The 17,785-nt window shown below is 45.2% G+C and overlaps 1 protein-coding gene across 1 annotated transcript in view; it reads left to right on the top strand.

Annotated features, from left to right (window-relative positions):
- The first annotated feature begins 336 nt into the window (after nt 1-336).
- Blo (bloated) overlaps nt 337-17,785 on the top strand; it is a 153,629-nt gene continuing 136,180 nt past the window's right edge. The window contains exons 1-2 of the mRNA XM_076809265.1: nt 337-952; nt 11,305-11,743. Of these exons, the coding sequence (XP_076665380.1) occupies nt 11,581-11,743 (163 nt within the window). The 5' untranslated portion in view covers nt 337-952; nt 11,305-11,580. The remainder of the gene's footprint in view (nt 953-11,304; nt 11,744-17,785) is intronic.

Genomic DNA, 17,785 nt, shown 5'->3' on the forward strand with positions numbered 1-17,785 from the left:
GGACCTTGACCGAGTGCGCGGTAAAGAGCAGCATCAGCACCGTGCCTCTGATATCCCGCGCTCGCGTGCGCGCGCGCGCGTGCACCTACACCCTCCCACACGCGAGCGTATACCTGTTAAAGTCCTTATGGCCCGTTGCTCGGTCCGTCCCGTCCGTCCGTCCGTCCGTCCGTCCGTCCGCCCGTCCGTCGGTGCATTCTCTGGCCGCCTGTCTCTCTGTCGTGGGGCCCCGGGTCCGGTACGCCGGTGGGATAGGACGGTGCCGCGGTGGAAGGAGTAGTAAGCGGCCTACGCAGTATCAAGCCGGGCCCGAGCTTTTATTAGTTCTTCGGCGCTCGGCGGAGAACGGTGCGTGCCGGAGTGGTGGCCCCCAGAGCGCTAAGTCTCAGCCCCGGTATTACCCAACGAACCTCAGCCGCCACGAACGAATTAACCGAGTGACACCACGGAAGAAGGGCGGAGTCCGAGAGTTGCACCGGTTCTGCCGAGACGAACGACCTGGGCCAAGTATAATCGAGCGCGTGTGGTACACCGACGACGAAAGTGTTTCTCCCAGACGGTTTTTCGCAAAGTTTCTGGTTCGCGAGGTGGATCGTGTGGCCGGGCCGCGGCTAGAACGGCGACAGTGCAGGGACGGGAGGGCGAGCGGGCAGGGCGCTGATCGATATATCGATGATAATCGTGGCCGCGACGCCCGAGATTCCTCCAAGACCCGGGCCCAGAGGTGTTCGTCTGGCCGGTCCCACGGGACACACGGCCGCCCCGGTGGCAGTGACAGTTTGCCGTACGTGACAGTGTTTTGTTCGGTCTAGCCCGCCGGCGTGCTCCATCCTCCTCCGTCGATCCTCTTCTTGCTGCTGGATCGGGCTCCTTGGCGGCGAACCAGGGGATACCCTTAAACAGTAGACACCAGAAGGCATTACCGATCCGGAATGCTACCGTGCCAGTGAAGGTAAATCGAATTCCGCGCGAGTCCCACGCACGTCCACGGTGGACTGTTGCGCGACCCTCGCCGAGCAATCGCTTCGCCAGCGACGGCTCCGTCTTCCGCGGCGATTCACTCGTCCGCCGATCAACCCGAATCCTGCTTTCGAACTGTCAAGGGACAGTGAGCCACTGGTTAGCTTCCTTCTTCGAGGGACGAAAGTCTACATCTCGAATCCAATGACGTTGGAGTACCTACGTGCGCTGATTTAACAGGAGTGCAGTGCGACGGGACGTCTCGCCGGTCGGTGTTACGCGCGCGCACTTGACAGCCTTGGAAATTCGGGTTGCAAAGAGTCGAGTGGCCGACGGTGCGCGAGAGGTGTTAAGCATTCCGCTAACGAGTCGCTTGTTGACTCTCGAGATTTTCGACCCTCGAAGAGCGAACGAAGTCGCGACGAAGGTGCTCGCTGCTCCTGGCGTCACTTATTCTTCAAACTCGACGGATCACCTTCGTAATGACATCACCGTAATTACCCGTCGGTCGTGGAGCAAACGGTGTCCCCGGCACGCGATTCGCTCGCTTCGCACGCTCCGAAACGCTCTGAAACGCGAGACGGTAATCGAAAGGGAAACGGCTCCGGGCGCGAATCGGATCGCGGGCGACGAGGACGCGCGCGATTTTCTACTCTCTCTCTCTGGGCAGACGGGATCTCGACGATGATAGGGAAACGAGACGTGTAACGGGAGGGCGGGGTTTCATTAAGTGGAAGATCAATTAACTTGTGTTAACCGCGAAGGCGAGTTCTGGCCCTGCAGTGGTTGGCTCGAAAGTTGCTGGCTCGGATTTTTGGCTATTGGAGCAGAAGTGATTGTTAGGTAGCTAATCCTCGATGACGTTTCGTTTTCTGACATCTTAATGCGGCATGTAGCAGTGTTACGTGGCTAATCAAAGTATTTCAGTGATCGTAGGCGAACATCTTCATCGTGAATTGTCTCGTATACCCGATGCAAGTTTCATAGTCCACGCTTTATGCCACCAGTCGATAGACAGCCTACGATTTCGGAGTAGAAGAGAATATCGAACACACTTTTGAGGGTTCAAGTAGGGGGATCGAATGACGAATAGTTAAATTTTGAAATCTAATAAGTTGGCGAATCTCTTTGTGGAAAATTGTTAGAAATCGACTTGAATTGCACGCGTTAAGGGTCCTCGAATTAAAGAAACCGCTGTCTCTTTAAAAATTTCCCAGAATACAGTTTGTTCTTGTATTTCGCGAGATCTGTTTTCAACCAGGGGAACCGTAGAGTACCGAAGAATGGTGGAAGGAAAGGATGTGAGAAATGGCGTGTACGAGACTCGCCCCTGGACGCATCGGAGCGCGAATAAAAATTGGGCGCAGAAGCTGACGCGCAATAAAGGGCCACGTGGTGGGTTTGACACAATTACGTGGCTTGGTCGTCCTGTTTCAGCGTCCTTCACGACACCGTCCCTCGTTAAGTCCAGAAATAGACGCGGCCCGGCCGAGGGCTTATGAACAGCTCAATCCTTTTCCTCCCTTTTACTCTCTTTCTTCTGCTCGCTCTTTTGTTTCGCCTGTCCGCTCTCAGCGAGCCTCGCGGAATGAAGATCGCGCCTCGGACTGACGTGCGAATCCCCGCGGCTCAGCCATGACCGAATCTCCTTCCTCTCGTCCTTTACGCAACGCGGAGGCGGATCCGCGGCTGAACCCGAGGCAAGGGCGATCCCTTCTGCAAAAATCAATCGAAACTGTCGCGTGAACTTCTCTCGTCCTTCGGCTTAGCCTTTTTAGAAAATTGCATTTGCAGAGCTGTTGCAAACGGTGCGTTTCGAAGATGTTTAATGTTCGAAGCAGGGAAGCCTCCTATAACGAAAGTATGTATTCTGCAACGAAAGGTCTATTTTATAGAAGAAAGTGTAGTTTTATATTAAATGCTCCTAATCTCTGTAATCGCTACTATTTAGTGGAAGACTCAGAAGTGTTTTTGAGCCTAGTATTACAAGTAGAAACGAAGTGAGTTAGACAGTTTGAATATTGAAAAAGTGGAGGGGAGTGATGCCATATTAGCAAGAATATACACATGTTACGGAAAACGCTATGATTGTTGGTATTACAAACACGAGTTAGAATTACGTACGTAATCTTGAAGATGGGAAGAATTTAAAAATTAGATGGTTCTAAGCCGCATGAGAAATCCTAATCTTACTTCCAAACCTGCGAATCATACGCACCACTCTGAAATTAGAAGAATTGTCAGTGTTCATAGAAATTATCTCGTTTTCAAAACATCAAACGCGATTTTCTCGGAAGCAAAGCCTCGAACGAACTTACCACTGATTTTTCAGCAGAGAATCACCCTTTCCTTGTTTCACTACGAATTGGTCCTTATCTCGTGCATCGAGGGTCCGTCGAGACGCGACGACGCTCAAAGTCGCGGATGAATGGAGGGAAAAAGAAGAGGGAGCACAGGGGGATCGCGATTCGGTTGCACAAAGCCACGGCCTTGCCGCATTCGAAGTGTGTCAGTGGAACAAGCCGGGACGCGGGTGCCCATCGGGCGGGAAATCTTCGAAAGTGATCGGACAACGCCGTCGGTGCTTAATTGGATCGGTTCGCGTGCCTTTTCGGCTGCAACGAAATTTCCGGTGGCTTAATTAAAGGAAAAATTCTGCCGCTTTTCGAGATCTCTCTTCGATAAATTGATCGAGTGTTAAGAAGTTCGTGAAGGAACGCTGGTAAATCGAGAACCATGGTTTCAGTTATTATTTGTTCTCTTTGACAAGTAGTGTCATTTATAATCGTTTATAACAGGTACATAGGGGATAATTCGTGGTAGAATTGAAGGAAAGATAACTCTCTTTGAAAAGAGCAATCTACGTAGTTCAATGAATTTCATAAAATTTGACTTCTGGTAATTAAAAGGAATGCGTATGTGTTTGAATATAGTGTGATTTAATACAAGTGATCCATATTTAAATAAGTATAAGTTTTTAATATACCGAGGGTGTTCAAAATTTCGTGCAATATAAAGATAACATAGCTTTTGGATTTGTTTTTAATAGATGATAAACTGCACGTTGATATTCTTAATTAACTACCATTGCAGTCGCCAGGAATTACGCAGAAATAGAAAATATAACCGAGAAACAGAGAAACTTTGACCATGGTCAAATCTTTTCCGACTGCTTCGGTTCCAATCGTCAGATCGTTTCCCATATTTCCACTCCCTCGACGAAATTATTTGGAGAATGCCACAAATAATTCTGAATACAGCGGTCGGCAGAGAAGGGAGTCATGTCTCTGAATAGCCAGCATCGAAATGTCTGAATCTTGAAGTTTGCCATTCCTAACGACGTGTTTTCGGTCGCCGCTCGTAACGAATATTTTTCGGTGACAGTTACGGTGTTTACGCGAATTTATCGAGCTGCCTCGGTATTAACGTAAGTCACAGCGGCTCCAAAATAAATAACGTGCTAAAAAACAAGTCCCGTGTCGATTCTCTGTGTATCCTTCGAGAACCCGTGCCATCTGTTCGATCCCCAAAAATGCGAAAACGAGTGACCAATTCTAGTTGAATAATTAAAATGAGGCTTTAGTAACTATTTAGAATGTTCGATATATTTATTAGTGAAATAGTGGTCCACCCAAGACTTTAGGTTCCCACAAAAGTTTCATTTTTTTTTTGGCATTTATTTCTACGAGTTTGATTACGTTCGCATCGATTAATTTTCTCGAGTCGAAAATTTCTACGTTTGCTATACGCGCCGTGCGGATCTCCTTGATCGCAGATAGTCAGCCACGTTCACCAAACGCGCATGGGCGTTCACCGCACGCCCTGACGGGCCGACCGTTTTTAAGCGTTCCTTTTAACCGAAGGGGTTAATGATCGATGCCAGCGAGCATTAAGAAAACGGGCGGACAATCGAAAACGAGTAATCGACCGTGCCTGGGATCCTCCTTCCATCGACTTGCCCGTCATTTTTCTTCGACGGAATTAAAGTATCGTCCGGCGGGATGCCGCGTTGCTTGGAGGCGCGAGCCTTCGATTTTATCATTGAATCATTGAATGGACGGGCCGCTGTGGCGGCTGGGGAACAATAAAACAGGCCTCAGGAAGGCGCTAAATATTTACGGGGGACACGTGACTGTTTATTGCGCCGGTGTTGTGGTCGAAGCCACGGTGGAGAATCATATCGTACATTTCAGTGGCGGGGCTTTATTGCGGACGGTCTTGATTATCACGCAGCCGAGAAAGAGGCGACGTTTCAAGGCTGCGTGCCAGCGGTCTGTCATAGTGTTTTTTAGGGAATTCCACACGCGAATTTTTCTCACCTTTTCCGGTGTTAAAACGTTTTTAATGACTCGCAGTGGGTATGCTTCTCAGAAGTTTGAACAAGCTGAATGTATAAAAAAAAAGGATTAGCTTTTAGCCCCATATCTACCGAGACTCTTCAGTTTTTTATTTACAAAACTGGAAATATTGATTGCATTACTCAAATTTACGCAGCGCGCAAAATTTTCGTATATTATGATTCGTACCCAACTTATTCTGCTACTGCATATTTTTGCAATAAATAACTATTGCAATAATATTTTCCTAGCAGCGGTATAAGTGATAACCCGTTTATGCGAGTGATGCAATAAATATTTTCAGTACGGTATATATCTACACACGTTCTATTATTTAATTAAATTCGTACATTCTCAACCCTCATTTTAAACATCTAACGGAAGTGTCCCTCGAGCCTTCCAAAACGATTAAAAAGTACGTACAAATTCTTCATCATCGAGCATCAGCGCGACAACAGAGGGATCGAGGAACAGGGCCCAAAATCCACGCTAATCCCATCCGAGTCCCCTTTCTTCGACCGTTTCTCACCATCTTAAGATCACCGCTTTTATTGCACCCATTTCTGACGTCATCGCGCGTTAAAACGACCGCGACTTTCGAATAAATAAAAATCAAATCGTCTCTTTATTCTCGAAGAAGTGGGCTCGGCTGATCAAGGTTAGAAAAATTCCTACGTTCGGCTTCCCAAATTTCTCCGGCTTTTTTTACAGCTAGCGACATTGGTGTTTCGCGCGCGGACACGTTCGAGGAATGTCGATTAGCGAGCGGCGAACGGGTCCACGGGGCTGGGGTTGACACTCGTCGGGCGTAAAGTCGCGAATCCACCGGCGGTAGAATAAAAAAACCAGTATGCTAACGTCGGTTTTATGGTGACGGGCGACACTCCGTTGTCCCGCGGCGCAACGCGGGCCCCTCTTTGGGCAGGCGAGACAGGGGGACCGCCCTCGCGAGGACCTCTTCGCCAAATACGGCGACACTGGCGCTGGGACGGGTGTATCTTAATCCTCTGATCACCCTCGTAACAACTGTCTCATTTCACCCCTTGAGCTACTACTATCAGCTCTGCTGGCACAGGGTCTGGGACGTTGGTGAAATTCAGCCACGTCGATGCCACTGACAGGTTCATTAGCTTTCGACACTCGAGGGTTGTTCAGCGTTACTTTGTCCATATGAAGATATTAGAATTTATTCGTTCTTTATTTTATTGGAAATCTAGTGGTGGGCATTTACTGGCTTGGCAGGAGATTCGTTGAACTTGTTGTGATGAGATAGTGTAATAGAAATTCCACTTAATATGTTCTGACATAATTCTATGGACTTGTCCTTTGTACCTACGTTATCTTGTCGTGGAAAGGTTAGAATTCACTTAGCTGGTTGTCTCATGGACCCCACGATGATGCTTCAGTTGCTAATTTATTTTATTCCAGTTTTAGTTGTTAGTTGTTATATTAATAATTATATTAACAAATTTAAAACACATGATTTCGGCGCACAATTTCGGTCAATTAAAAGAATAAAAGCCAATTTGCAAATATAAGAAGTATCATCTTCCGACGTTTCGGTCAATATTTAGGCCTTTATCAAGGAAAGTTTGAATAACTAAATACTGCGTATGCTTATATGTAACATGCTTGATAGAAGCGTGCGACGTACGAGTCGGTTGAACAGTGACTAGAGCATGTTACATATAAGCATACGCAGCATTTAGTTATTCAAACTTTCCTTGATAAAGGTCTAAATATTGACCGAAACGTCAGAAGATGATACTTCTTATATTTGCAAATTAGCTTTTATTCTTTTAATTGACCGAAACTGTGCGCCGAAATCAAGTGTTTTAAATTTTTTAAAAAAATTTTACGGTCGAAATTCCAGCTTCGTTATTAATAATTATAGTTTCACATTCTTTGCAAATGAAGATTTTATTCGCATCAGTTGCTGAGAAGACTCGAACGCTTTAATCCGCAGAGAAAGTGATAAAGGGAAATAAAAACTCGGATACGTAAGGGTCCACCTTAGTTAAGGGTTAAAGCCGGCATGCGCCCAGTCCTTTCTTCCTCCGACGGGCTAATAAAGTCGTTGAGCGACAGCGGCTAACCCCTGGCTACGTGCCCGGTGCGGGGACTTGTCGCGATTAGATGGCCTTGAGAGATGAGAAAGAAGAGACGACGAGGTCACCCCTGCGAGCACTCGAAGGGCCACCGAGATCCCTCGCGGATATACGAAAACGCGCGGTGAATCTGAAATGCTGCGTCGCGAACAGCGTGCCCCCTCCCCTCGCGCTTCCCCCGCCGGTGTCCCCTTTGCTCGGAGAGGGAAGGTGATTCTGCAGAAAGGATCGAGAGGCGGCGACGTTGCATCCCCCGGCTGATAATCGGAAGTCGGCCGTGTATTTCATTAGGCAGAGTGCCGCCGCGCGGTCAGTAGTATTTTTAGAAGTGTTTTTTTATCGAAACGCTCCGCTCGTCCTGGGCGACGATTTAACGGGTAATTAAGAATTCGTGGAAATTCAAGGAACGCGCGATGTTTTTGATATCGGGTATGTTTTGTTACTTCTGCTCCCTCCGCTCCCGATGGCCGAGGCTTCCAAGGTCGAGTTCAGGGCTGGTGCATTTCAGACGACCGGGGCCATTCGTTCTGGTGTACATAGGGGAAAGTGGTGGGAGAAGCGATTTCGCACCAAAAACTATCAATATCGACATGTTCGATGTTTCTTGTGCACTCAACCTGCTTCCCTCCGAGTAAACACCTTTTCCTCCGCCTCCGGGAGAGAAAAGTGCCAGTCGGGCGGTCGAGGCTGCAGCGTAGACACACGGGAGGGAGCGTTCCGATTAAAACGTCGATAAGAAAATACACCGACGTCACGCTCGGAATCCGGCGATTATAGCATTGCATGACGCTTTACAGAAAGATGGGGTAAAATAAGAAAATACGAGGTAGCTTATCGCACGATCACGAAGTCATTGTCGTCATTCCGCCCCGTCATCGTCATCCACCGCCGACTGTCAATAGACCCGTTTGCGCGTATCGCGAGCGTCTCATCAGGTTGCGCGACGACAATGGGCCCCATTATCACCGCGATGCGCGCGCTCGCGCTCGTCGTGATCACTCGCTGCAGCCGTACACGCGCATGCGCGGATGCGACGCGTCCCTTTGTCGCGCGCGTACACGCCAAACAACCTCATCATCGGCGGTCGTTCTTCCTTGCGATAGGAGAGAAATCGGAATTCACCGGCGGTCAGAAAAACGGCCCTTCCATTGACGACGGGGACGTTCCGTGCGAACTCGGACAGATTTCGGAGTGTATTTTCGTAGATTACTGATATTTGATTATGTTGTAGTCTTTAGTGATATTTAAACGTACCTCAAAGGATTTTTCGAAATTTTGAAAAGTGTCGAATTTACAGGTGTTTGAAGTTAAGTGCTAACTTTTTTTCAATACATTGTAGCTGTGGAAGTAGTAAACGGATGGAGATGAGCTTTACGGTGCTTATAGAGAAGATATTGAAGTTTTAAAAAAAATTATTTCAGTTTAAACAAAATATGCATATTGGGTAATCAAATATATAGAATTCAATTTAAAAAAAAAATAAGTCACCCTCGTTTCAAGGAAAATATTGCGAACACTAAAAATTGAGGTACCGTATTATGTTGGATATAGAAAACAGTAACAGTTTTCCTCCTTCAGTTTTTTTTTCAAATACTTGCCATTTTCGAGAATCCTGTAAAAGAATATCAGGTATAGCCGCTTGGTCGCTGCGTGTACCGCGGTGCTAGGCGACGCAGCGTCGACTTTCGACAATTTTTACAGGGCCAATTTTAAAATGCCCACATTTTTGAAAATTCGTCCATCAAGGGGAAGGATAGAACTATATTCTCCTATTTTTTTCAGATTTTTAAAATCGCGCCCGATGTTAAAAACCTGCATTTGTTTAAAACAATTGCACAAAAATGGTTCAATTTTTTTTTTAAACTGAAATAATTTTTTCTTAAAACTTCAACGTCTTCTCTATAATCACCGTAAAGCTCATCTCCATCCGTTTACTACTTCCATAGCTATAACGTATTGAAAAAAAAGTTAGCACTTAACTTCAAACAGCTGTAAATTCGACATTTTTCAAAATTTCGAAAAATCCTTTGAGGTACGTTTAAATATCACTAAAGTTAAATATCACTCCGTTAGCGATTGCAAATAAAATTGCCCGAATTTGTCGACGAACGTCGAGGGTAGTAAAGCGCGATTCTTTAAATGAATTCTTTTCAAGCTACATTTAATACTCCCGGGGATACTTTCGTTAGAAATCCTTCAGTTTTTGGAGAAGTTTCTAAGAGAAAGTTGTAAGAACAGATTCCCCGAGAGTTACTCAAGTAAACCTGGCCTTAAATACCAGGAAGTCGTTTTTGGTAGCCAGCCGCGTGTTCTTCTCTGCCCCGGCTTCAACGACAACCGGCAAAGTACGAATCGTTTCCTCGAAGGTGGCGGGCAAAAAGCTTACTACCGGTCACCGATCACCGCCCCGCTGGAACGTGTCTCGATGGTTCCCCCGGGTGGACATTCCTGCCGCGGGAGATCGCCGCACCTGTGGCACTCTAAGTCTAAGCGAAACGCGAGAGGACGCGGGGTCCTGTACTTTTACTTACGACCGCAAACAACGGCTAACCCCCGGGCTCGGCGTCGGATCGCCCGATAGGACCGATTTCTCTAACCGCAATAAGGACGAGCGCAAATAGAGCGCCGCTAATCGGCCGCCGGCGCTCGGACGTCGCGCGCAGACGAGCCGCGCGCGCCCGCGCATATGCTTGCGAGCAGGGGTTGAAAACAGTTATGATATCGGTGTCGGTTTTCGAAACAGTTACGAGAACCGAAATAATCTTGAAACAGTTACTAGTGAAAACGGTTCTGGCCTACATCGATTTCGGTTCCGGTTCTACAGAACAGATATTATATCAGTTCCGTGACGATTATATATCGGTTATACAGTAAACTCTCGCTATGGGCTGGGCTCGCCTCAACTATGCGTAAGCGCCTTTTAAATTGTGATTAAATAATATTTCTGTGAAGAATAAATTGATTCTCAAAAGTAGTTTGAATTTTTTTTTTTTTTTAAGTTACGTTTAAGTTAAACCCTTACTAATGTGGGGTGCCCCCTTAAGTGTCTAAATTTTAAACAAAGTTAATTGTGTATGTATACCGAAATTGTTGCAGGGCAACTTCCAACTATACACCGCATTTTCAGTCTGTCATCGCACGTTTCAAAATACTTACGAACAATGTCGCATTTCTTTCGGCCCATTATGTCGATATGTTTTTAAAAATCACTAATAACTATTATACACTACGACTAATATTAATTTGACACTTAATTTAAAGTATTGCTAACACCACCAGCAATAACTTTCCTAATATGTGCAAACTTACTACTAATTTTATATTAATTATTCTTCTCTTTTCGATACTTAACTTACAGATGCTGTCTTTCCTTTCGGCCTTTCCTGCATTGATGGAGTTTTGAAAAGAGAGACACCGGGTAGAGAGGCCCAGCGATAACAAGACATATAAACAAATCGATTTTCCATTAAAAAAATGTGACATTGATCGTAAATATTTTGGAACCTGCTACTCATTCCTGATGCGTAACAGATAGGATAGATTACTGTTACAAAACCGATATATAACCGTTACGGAACCGATGTAATATCGGTTCTGCAGAACCGTAACCGAAATCGATACAGCCAGAAATTTCGTTTCCTTATAACAGTTATTCAGAACATCGGTTCTTCGTAACTGTTTCAGTCAGAACCGATATATAACAGTTTGAAACAGTTATTCTCGGAACCGTTTCAACCCCTGCTTACAAGCTTCCAGCGAACGAAGAAACGTGTCCGAGTGGCCGCGCGACGAAATAGAAATTGTGCCTTTCCCCGCGCCGGCCGGGGGAGGGTCGCAAATCTGAGATCCCGACGTGGCGATCCGAAGACACTAAGAGCGCAGCTTTGCTTGGCTTACAGGTCGGTGAGCGGGGTCTAGCGGTGTGGTCGAAAAATCAGGGAAGGAGAAAGAGAGAGAGGGGAGATTGAGTGGAGAAGGGAGAGAAGGAAGGAGGGAGTGAGAAGGGAAGAGAAAGGAAGGGTGAAGCATTTAGAGGACAGGGTGGCGAGGCTGTGTGGTCGGGGTGTGGCAGGGTGAGCGGAGCTAGTGGAGAAGGGGGTGGAGGAGGAACAGAAAAAGAGGGGTGGTGTTCCGGCTGGTCTGTGTGGTATGGTTGGGAGCGAAAGGCCTGGAAGATGCTCGAGGTACAGCGCTCGGACTTTTTAAGAGAGGGAGAAGCCTGCAACCCTCCCACCGACGATTTACTACCCCCCGATTCATCCGGGGCTTCCGTCTCCGGGTGGAAGCCCGCCGAGAGAACCGTCTCCTTCAATCGAGACGTCCACGTCAAGAGGATCGGTGAGTCCAGGCAATCACACCATATCAAAGAAAGAATGTCTGCGGAACTGTGGAGCGACCACGTGACACGGGCCGCTTAACGTTGCTTGACTTTCGACATTTCGCGTGGATTCTGTTTATGTATTTCATTTGCGAGCGGAGTCTGTGGCGAGCTTTCGTGGGATTTAATGGAATCGGTGAAGCATTGTGAAAAAAAATAATTAAATTGTGGGCGCTATTTCGAACGTGGGTCAATTTTTAGTGAGAAATTGTGGTCAAGTTGAAAATTATAATTTTTTGGAATTGATGAGATTAGTTCGTGTAAGCTTTGTTTTTTTTTAAATTCATTTTAATGGGTTTCGTTGGAGAGTTTAGAATACTTTTTGTGGAACGTAGCTTAGAGAACGGTGCAACATCTAAAGTATCGCGGTTCTGTGGAAACAGTGACCTCGAGAGAGGCGGAGAGGAGAAAACGCGAGATTACGAGAACGATTGCAACGCAGAGACGCTGCAACGTTTCAGAAAAAAAATACGGCCAGGTCCTAGAGCGATCTCAGATTATGGAAATTATTTGTGCCGGGCCCGCTAGCTTCGCGCGGAGGATCTCGTGCTGTCAGGCGTTTCTGGGAAACGCGCTCCACCAGAGAAATGATCGGTACCCTTCACGCGAAGGGATGTCGAGAATGCAGGGCTGGTCGGATCAAGTTTACAGCATCAGGGACTCGGATCTTGTCTCATTTCTTGACCGCAATTTATCGTAGACCGAGAAACATATTTATTAACATTCTTTAGAATGTCTATAAACTTTTGAGAAGTTTTCTTTCATATGCAAAGCTTCCTGATCGTGCAAGTTCAATTACAGCTTCTCTTATTAACCTCTTGTCATTTATTACGCGTATTCGCAATTCAAAGAAAATTACTGACAGCACGAAGTTCCGTATGTTGATTTATCAGTACAATTTTCCTGGGATCCATGATGAATATAATTTATTAAAGTTGCTCGATTGGAGCGCGAAGGGCAAACACCTGTCGCGCCGTGAAAGCGAGAAGTCAAGCAATGGTATCGGCCAGGAACGTGTTCCGCCTAACTTATACATCTAACTGTTCCAAGCTCGAGCTCTCGATATCGATGTGTAACACATTTAATCAAGACCCAGCCGCTGACTAACGGCAAGAGTAATAATCGTTGCGCTGTTGCGATCGATCCGATCGATACTTCTCCCCTTCTGTGTGTAATCATTAATAACGTACAGGGTGTTGCTGAAACGTTTGGGCCGAACTTCGCCACCATACTCTACTAATCTTATTGACAACGAAATGTCGTAGAAGCATTTCTAAACAAGTGCTTAATTTCAAAGCTACAGGCACTGGCATTTGTACGTTGGAGAAAATATCCCAGCTTCTAAAGAAACACCATTTGTTATTTCCTAAATTCAATCACAGTTAGACGCTAATAATTTCGAAGGTGTTCTATAAATAATTAGATGGTACTGTGAAGTTAGGTAAAATATAAATAATAATATGTCTCTATTGCTCTAAAGTAATACACAAAGTAACAAAGAAAAAGCAGAGAAAACTAGCAAGTCTGTTAATCTAATACTGCTCCTAAAAACTAGACAACATCTATCAGTAAAGACAGCAGCTCAGAAAGTAATCACTCCTGTGTCCACTAGTGTGGCCTTTATTTATACGTGTCGAAATTTCTTTTTGTATTTCTTCGCTCTCACTCCTTAGAACGGTGCCATTTGATAAAAAAGTAGTCCCTGAAAAAGTTTATTGCAATCGAGCAACAGAGTGCCGACCAGGCCTTAAAGTTTATAATTCATCAGTAGTTTAGATTTAAAGAATTTCCCAAAATGGTAAGCCCTATCGAAATTTTGTTCAAATAATATTAAAAGAACATTCAATTTTCTACAATTACTGTGTACATAATTTTTTCGTGCTTCCAACCATTTTTTAGATAATAGCGTTTGAATATAGAGAGGTTACGCCGTACAGGGTGCGGACTTCTCTATATTCAAACGCTGTTATCTAAAAAATAGTTGGAAGCACGAAAAAATTATGTATACAGTAATTGTAGAAAATTGAATGCTCTTTTAACATTGTTCGCAAAAAATTTCGATGGGGCTTACCATTTTTGAGAAATTCTCCAAATTCAAACCGTCGATGAATTCTAAGCTTTAAGGCCTGGTCGGCACCCTTTCCTGTTGTCCGATTGCAATAATCTTTTTCAGGGAGTATTTTCTTATGAAATGGAACCATATTAGGGAGTGAGAGCGGAAGATCCCGCAGGTTGAAAATCAGGGCCACCCTAGTGTCCACGCTTGCGCGTTTCATCAATACCATCGACAGAGTATTCTGGTAAGCTTCGACCAAGCAATTCTGAAACACCCTGTACACCAGTAATACCATTAATTGTGGTCTGTTAATATCTCGCTGATCTCGTAACAATGCATAACTCGAAAGACTACAGCTTGAGACGGCTGGAGTGCGAAGATGGCCTCGAGGTCTCGGAACGCTCCAGCGGCGCTCGACTCTCGCTGTACTTTTGTCACGTTTTACTCGTTTCTTCATCTCGCTGTGTCTCGTGCTCTTACTGTGTTGTTTTTGTTTTTAATCTGATATGTGGGCTCGTAATACGGTATTGGTGTGTGCGTGCTGGACTCAACCATTCCTCTTTTACCGCTAGCTTAATTTATTAATTACATTAATTATCTCCCCTTTTCTCACCCCAACCGAGCGTGTCGCGCGCGCGCGCGCGCGCACTCTGGGGATCTTCTGCGTGTTTCCACCGTAATCGCGGCGGTCTGCTTGGCGTATAATCGTCTAACACGCGTGTCGAGCATTCAGCATGTCGGACTAACGGAGGAACGCGGGTGAACCGAGCTGTTCGAGTGATTCTGAGGCTTTGCTCACATTCCTAGCTCGAGGAATGTGCTCATATCCGTGCAAAGTGTTCTGCTGAACTCTGTCGGACAAGGCGCGCGCGCGCAGAAGCTGCGCTCGGCGTGGCGTCTGGCATGGACACAATGGCGATATCACTCGTGCAGCTAGCGTACACGATTAAATGAATATTCCGTTTAACTGCAAATTGTTATTTCTGTGCGCGAGTTTCCTCGGAAGCTTCTGCGGCCGCATTTGCGTTCGCGTGATGTCACTGAAATTAGGTAGTTGTTAAGCTTCGTGGTACGAAGAGATGTTTCGTTTTATATGGAGAGGGGCAGTTTGAAGCCCTCCTTCTTCTTAGGGAATCTTAAATGGAATCGCCGGGAAGTTTGCGCGTCTCTGCGGCTGAGGCTTTTCTTAGAGACAGAGTGTCTCTTAGTCGCAATGATCGTCGAAATAATGTACATCATAACAGTTAAAGGACCGGTCGCGAGTATCCTCGTTGTTCATACCTCGGACGTAAAAGAGCCGGCCGCGGGTTTTCTCGTGTTCAGTACCGGTTGCAAGAAACGGCCGCTGCTAAAGGTAATTGCTGCATGTTACGCGTATTACCTTTTCTTGCGGGGCTAGTAGACCAATTTGGAGAACGCGATTTGAAAGTTGTATATGATTAGGGGTTTGTTTGATAGAGACGTGTCTGCTTAATGCCCCTTATCTTTGCTTGTCTCTGTTGAGAGAAAAATTGCTGGGCTTCGAATAAATGTGCAAGGAAATGTGTGCAGTCCGGTAAGTGTTAGATAATGCGGCCCGATGCGAGGAGTGGGAATCGAGCTCGTGAAAGAAACGGCATGCAGAAGTGTAAGGGGAAAGGGACGGTCTATGGTCAGACGCGACGTATCATCGACTTCAGGGACCAAACTTCTGTAACTTCACTGTGCATTGTCTGAGGAAGTGTTTCCAATATGAATTATTTAAGTTGAAAGCAGAGTTGAACTTTATTCGAATTGATTTTAATAAATATTTATCTGAGATAATTTTTCCAATGAATTCTGTTTCGTCGAATATTTCCTTCGGATAACAATTATTCGTTATTTGTAACGTATTCGGATAATTTATTTGAATATTTATTACATAATTATTTAAATAATCGTGCGAATAACTCTGCGTAATTTTATATTTCAATTTTATACAACGAGTAATTTAATTATCTGACTACAAATTATTAAAAATGAAAGATAATTCGGACAAATTCTTAATCGATTAAAAATTTATTCGGATAAATAAAATTCTTAATCAACTAAAAGTTATTCGTTTCAGCGAATAGAAGTTTATTCGTTATTCTTATTATAAAATTTTGCCCATCGCTGGTTAAAAACAGGCAGCAATTTATTAGCGATTCCATTTATATTATTGATATCTACTTTAAGAAGAAGTTTCCTTGCCTATGTAATATAACAAATCTCTTTTTACCATGATGTTTTGGGAAAGACATTACGCTGATATTGTTAATACATGTCAGACGCATTCTTTGCAACAGAGTTAGTGAAATAGTTTGTGTACCTATGTATATAAAAAATATAACATAGACTAATAAATAATTGTGTGGTACAGTAAATTCGCTTACAAAGCAGCTAAGTATCAGAGTTCGCTGGATTTTAGGGGAGTTCGTGTGTCCTTCTCTGTTACGCGCAAATTGTAAATAACTTTGCGAAAATTAACGCGATGATAAATACGTTTGTACAATTTCAGTCGAAGCCGCAGCTGAGTTACACGAATAGGCACGCGCGGCGTGGGAAAGTGAAAACTTTTACGAAATTCACAGGCAAGAACGACGGTAATTTATACTGCACAAAGTGGAGAGCTGTCGTTCTTCCACAAACACCTTGTAATTCGAAGGGAAAAATAGTATTTTACCTATGACGACTGTTAAATTCTGCAAAGTTTCGCAAAAGTACGAAAGGAATAATACAATACTGCCACTTATAAACTAATGCAGTGTCTAACAAGGTGAAGATATTTAAAAAAAAAATGGAAGGGAAGGTACCCTTCCTTTTACTATACTTTCCTCAAAAATACAAAAGGAGTTAGAAATATTGCCACTTATGAACAAATGTAGGGTCCAACGAGGTTGATATATTTTAAAACAAATGAAAAACTGTAAATCCTTCTTTCCACTTCACTTGTCGGAATAATGCAATATTGTAACTTCTAAAATGCAGCGTCTTCACTTAACGATTGCACAATCACAGTGTGTTAACGCGCACGGCGAGGTACCGTTTTATAAAACCTCGCGCTGCCTATTTTACATTACAAACTCGCTGCCTCTAGGCTTCAGCAGTGAGTATTCAGGAAATTCATCGGTCGTGACAGAACGAGTACGGAGCGTTTTCTCCGGCGACGATGATGATGCTACCTTGGCGGCCGACCGGCTGGCCAGGCTTTCGCCGGTGTCCATTGACGCGAGGCCGTTGATTTTTTCATTATCGCGGCGAGGGGATTGTCAAGGTCGAATGTCAACATCGCGAATGGCTGGTCAACGAACCCATCACCCCATTCACTTTTTGCTCGCGCCCATTGCGCCGTGATCTCGCTGCGTCGATTTACCCGCGGCGTTCAACGGAAAAAGAAGGAGAGAAGAGGAGAGGAGACGGCGGAGCTCCTCCGCGAGCAGGAAATCACTTTGGAATCGGGATAATCGACCAGGCCCGCGTAATTAAATTCGCTAATCCGTCATCGGGAACGGTGGCCGATTTAACGATACCCGATTAACCGTACTGCTCGATCCTTTGATCCTTGCGAGCCGAGACTAACTCGGGCAAATGGAATATCCCGCTCTCCGCGGCCGCTACGCGCTACTCGGCGTTTAACGACGTCCGTTGTTTGCTGGATGTCTGTATTAATTATTCTCTTTGTTGCGCCACGCTCGCGGGCGCTTGACCCTGTGTAACGGCGGCGATGGGATCGTTTCGGGACTGTAAAAGGGAGTTGATGGGTTTCCTTCTTGTGGCGGTTAGCAGTTAATTATTCGCTTCCGAGGACTTTCGGTTTCTTGCAGGTGTTTTAAAAGGTACAGAACGAAGAGTTGGTGTTTATTTGCAAATATTTGCATTTTTTAGGGTTCGGAGTATCACTTTTGAGGTTTATTCTGTAGAATTTGGTCGTTCTTGATATCTATAG

The sequence above is a fragment of the Andrena cerasifolii genome, chromosome 3 (assembly GCF_050908995.1).
Source record: "Andrena cerasifolii isolate SP2316 chromosome 3, iyAndCera1_principal, whole genome shotgun sequence".
Taxonomy (NCBI): domain Eukaryota; kingdom Metazoa; phylum Arthropoda; class Insecta; order Hymenoptera; family Andrenidae; genus Andrena; species Andrena cerasifolii.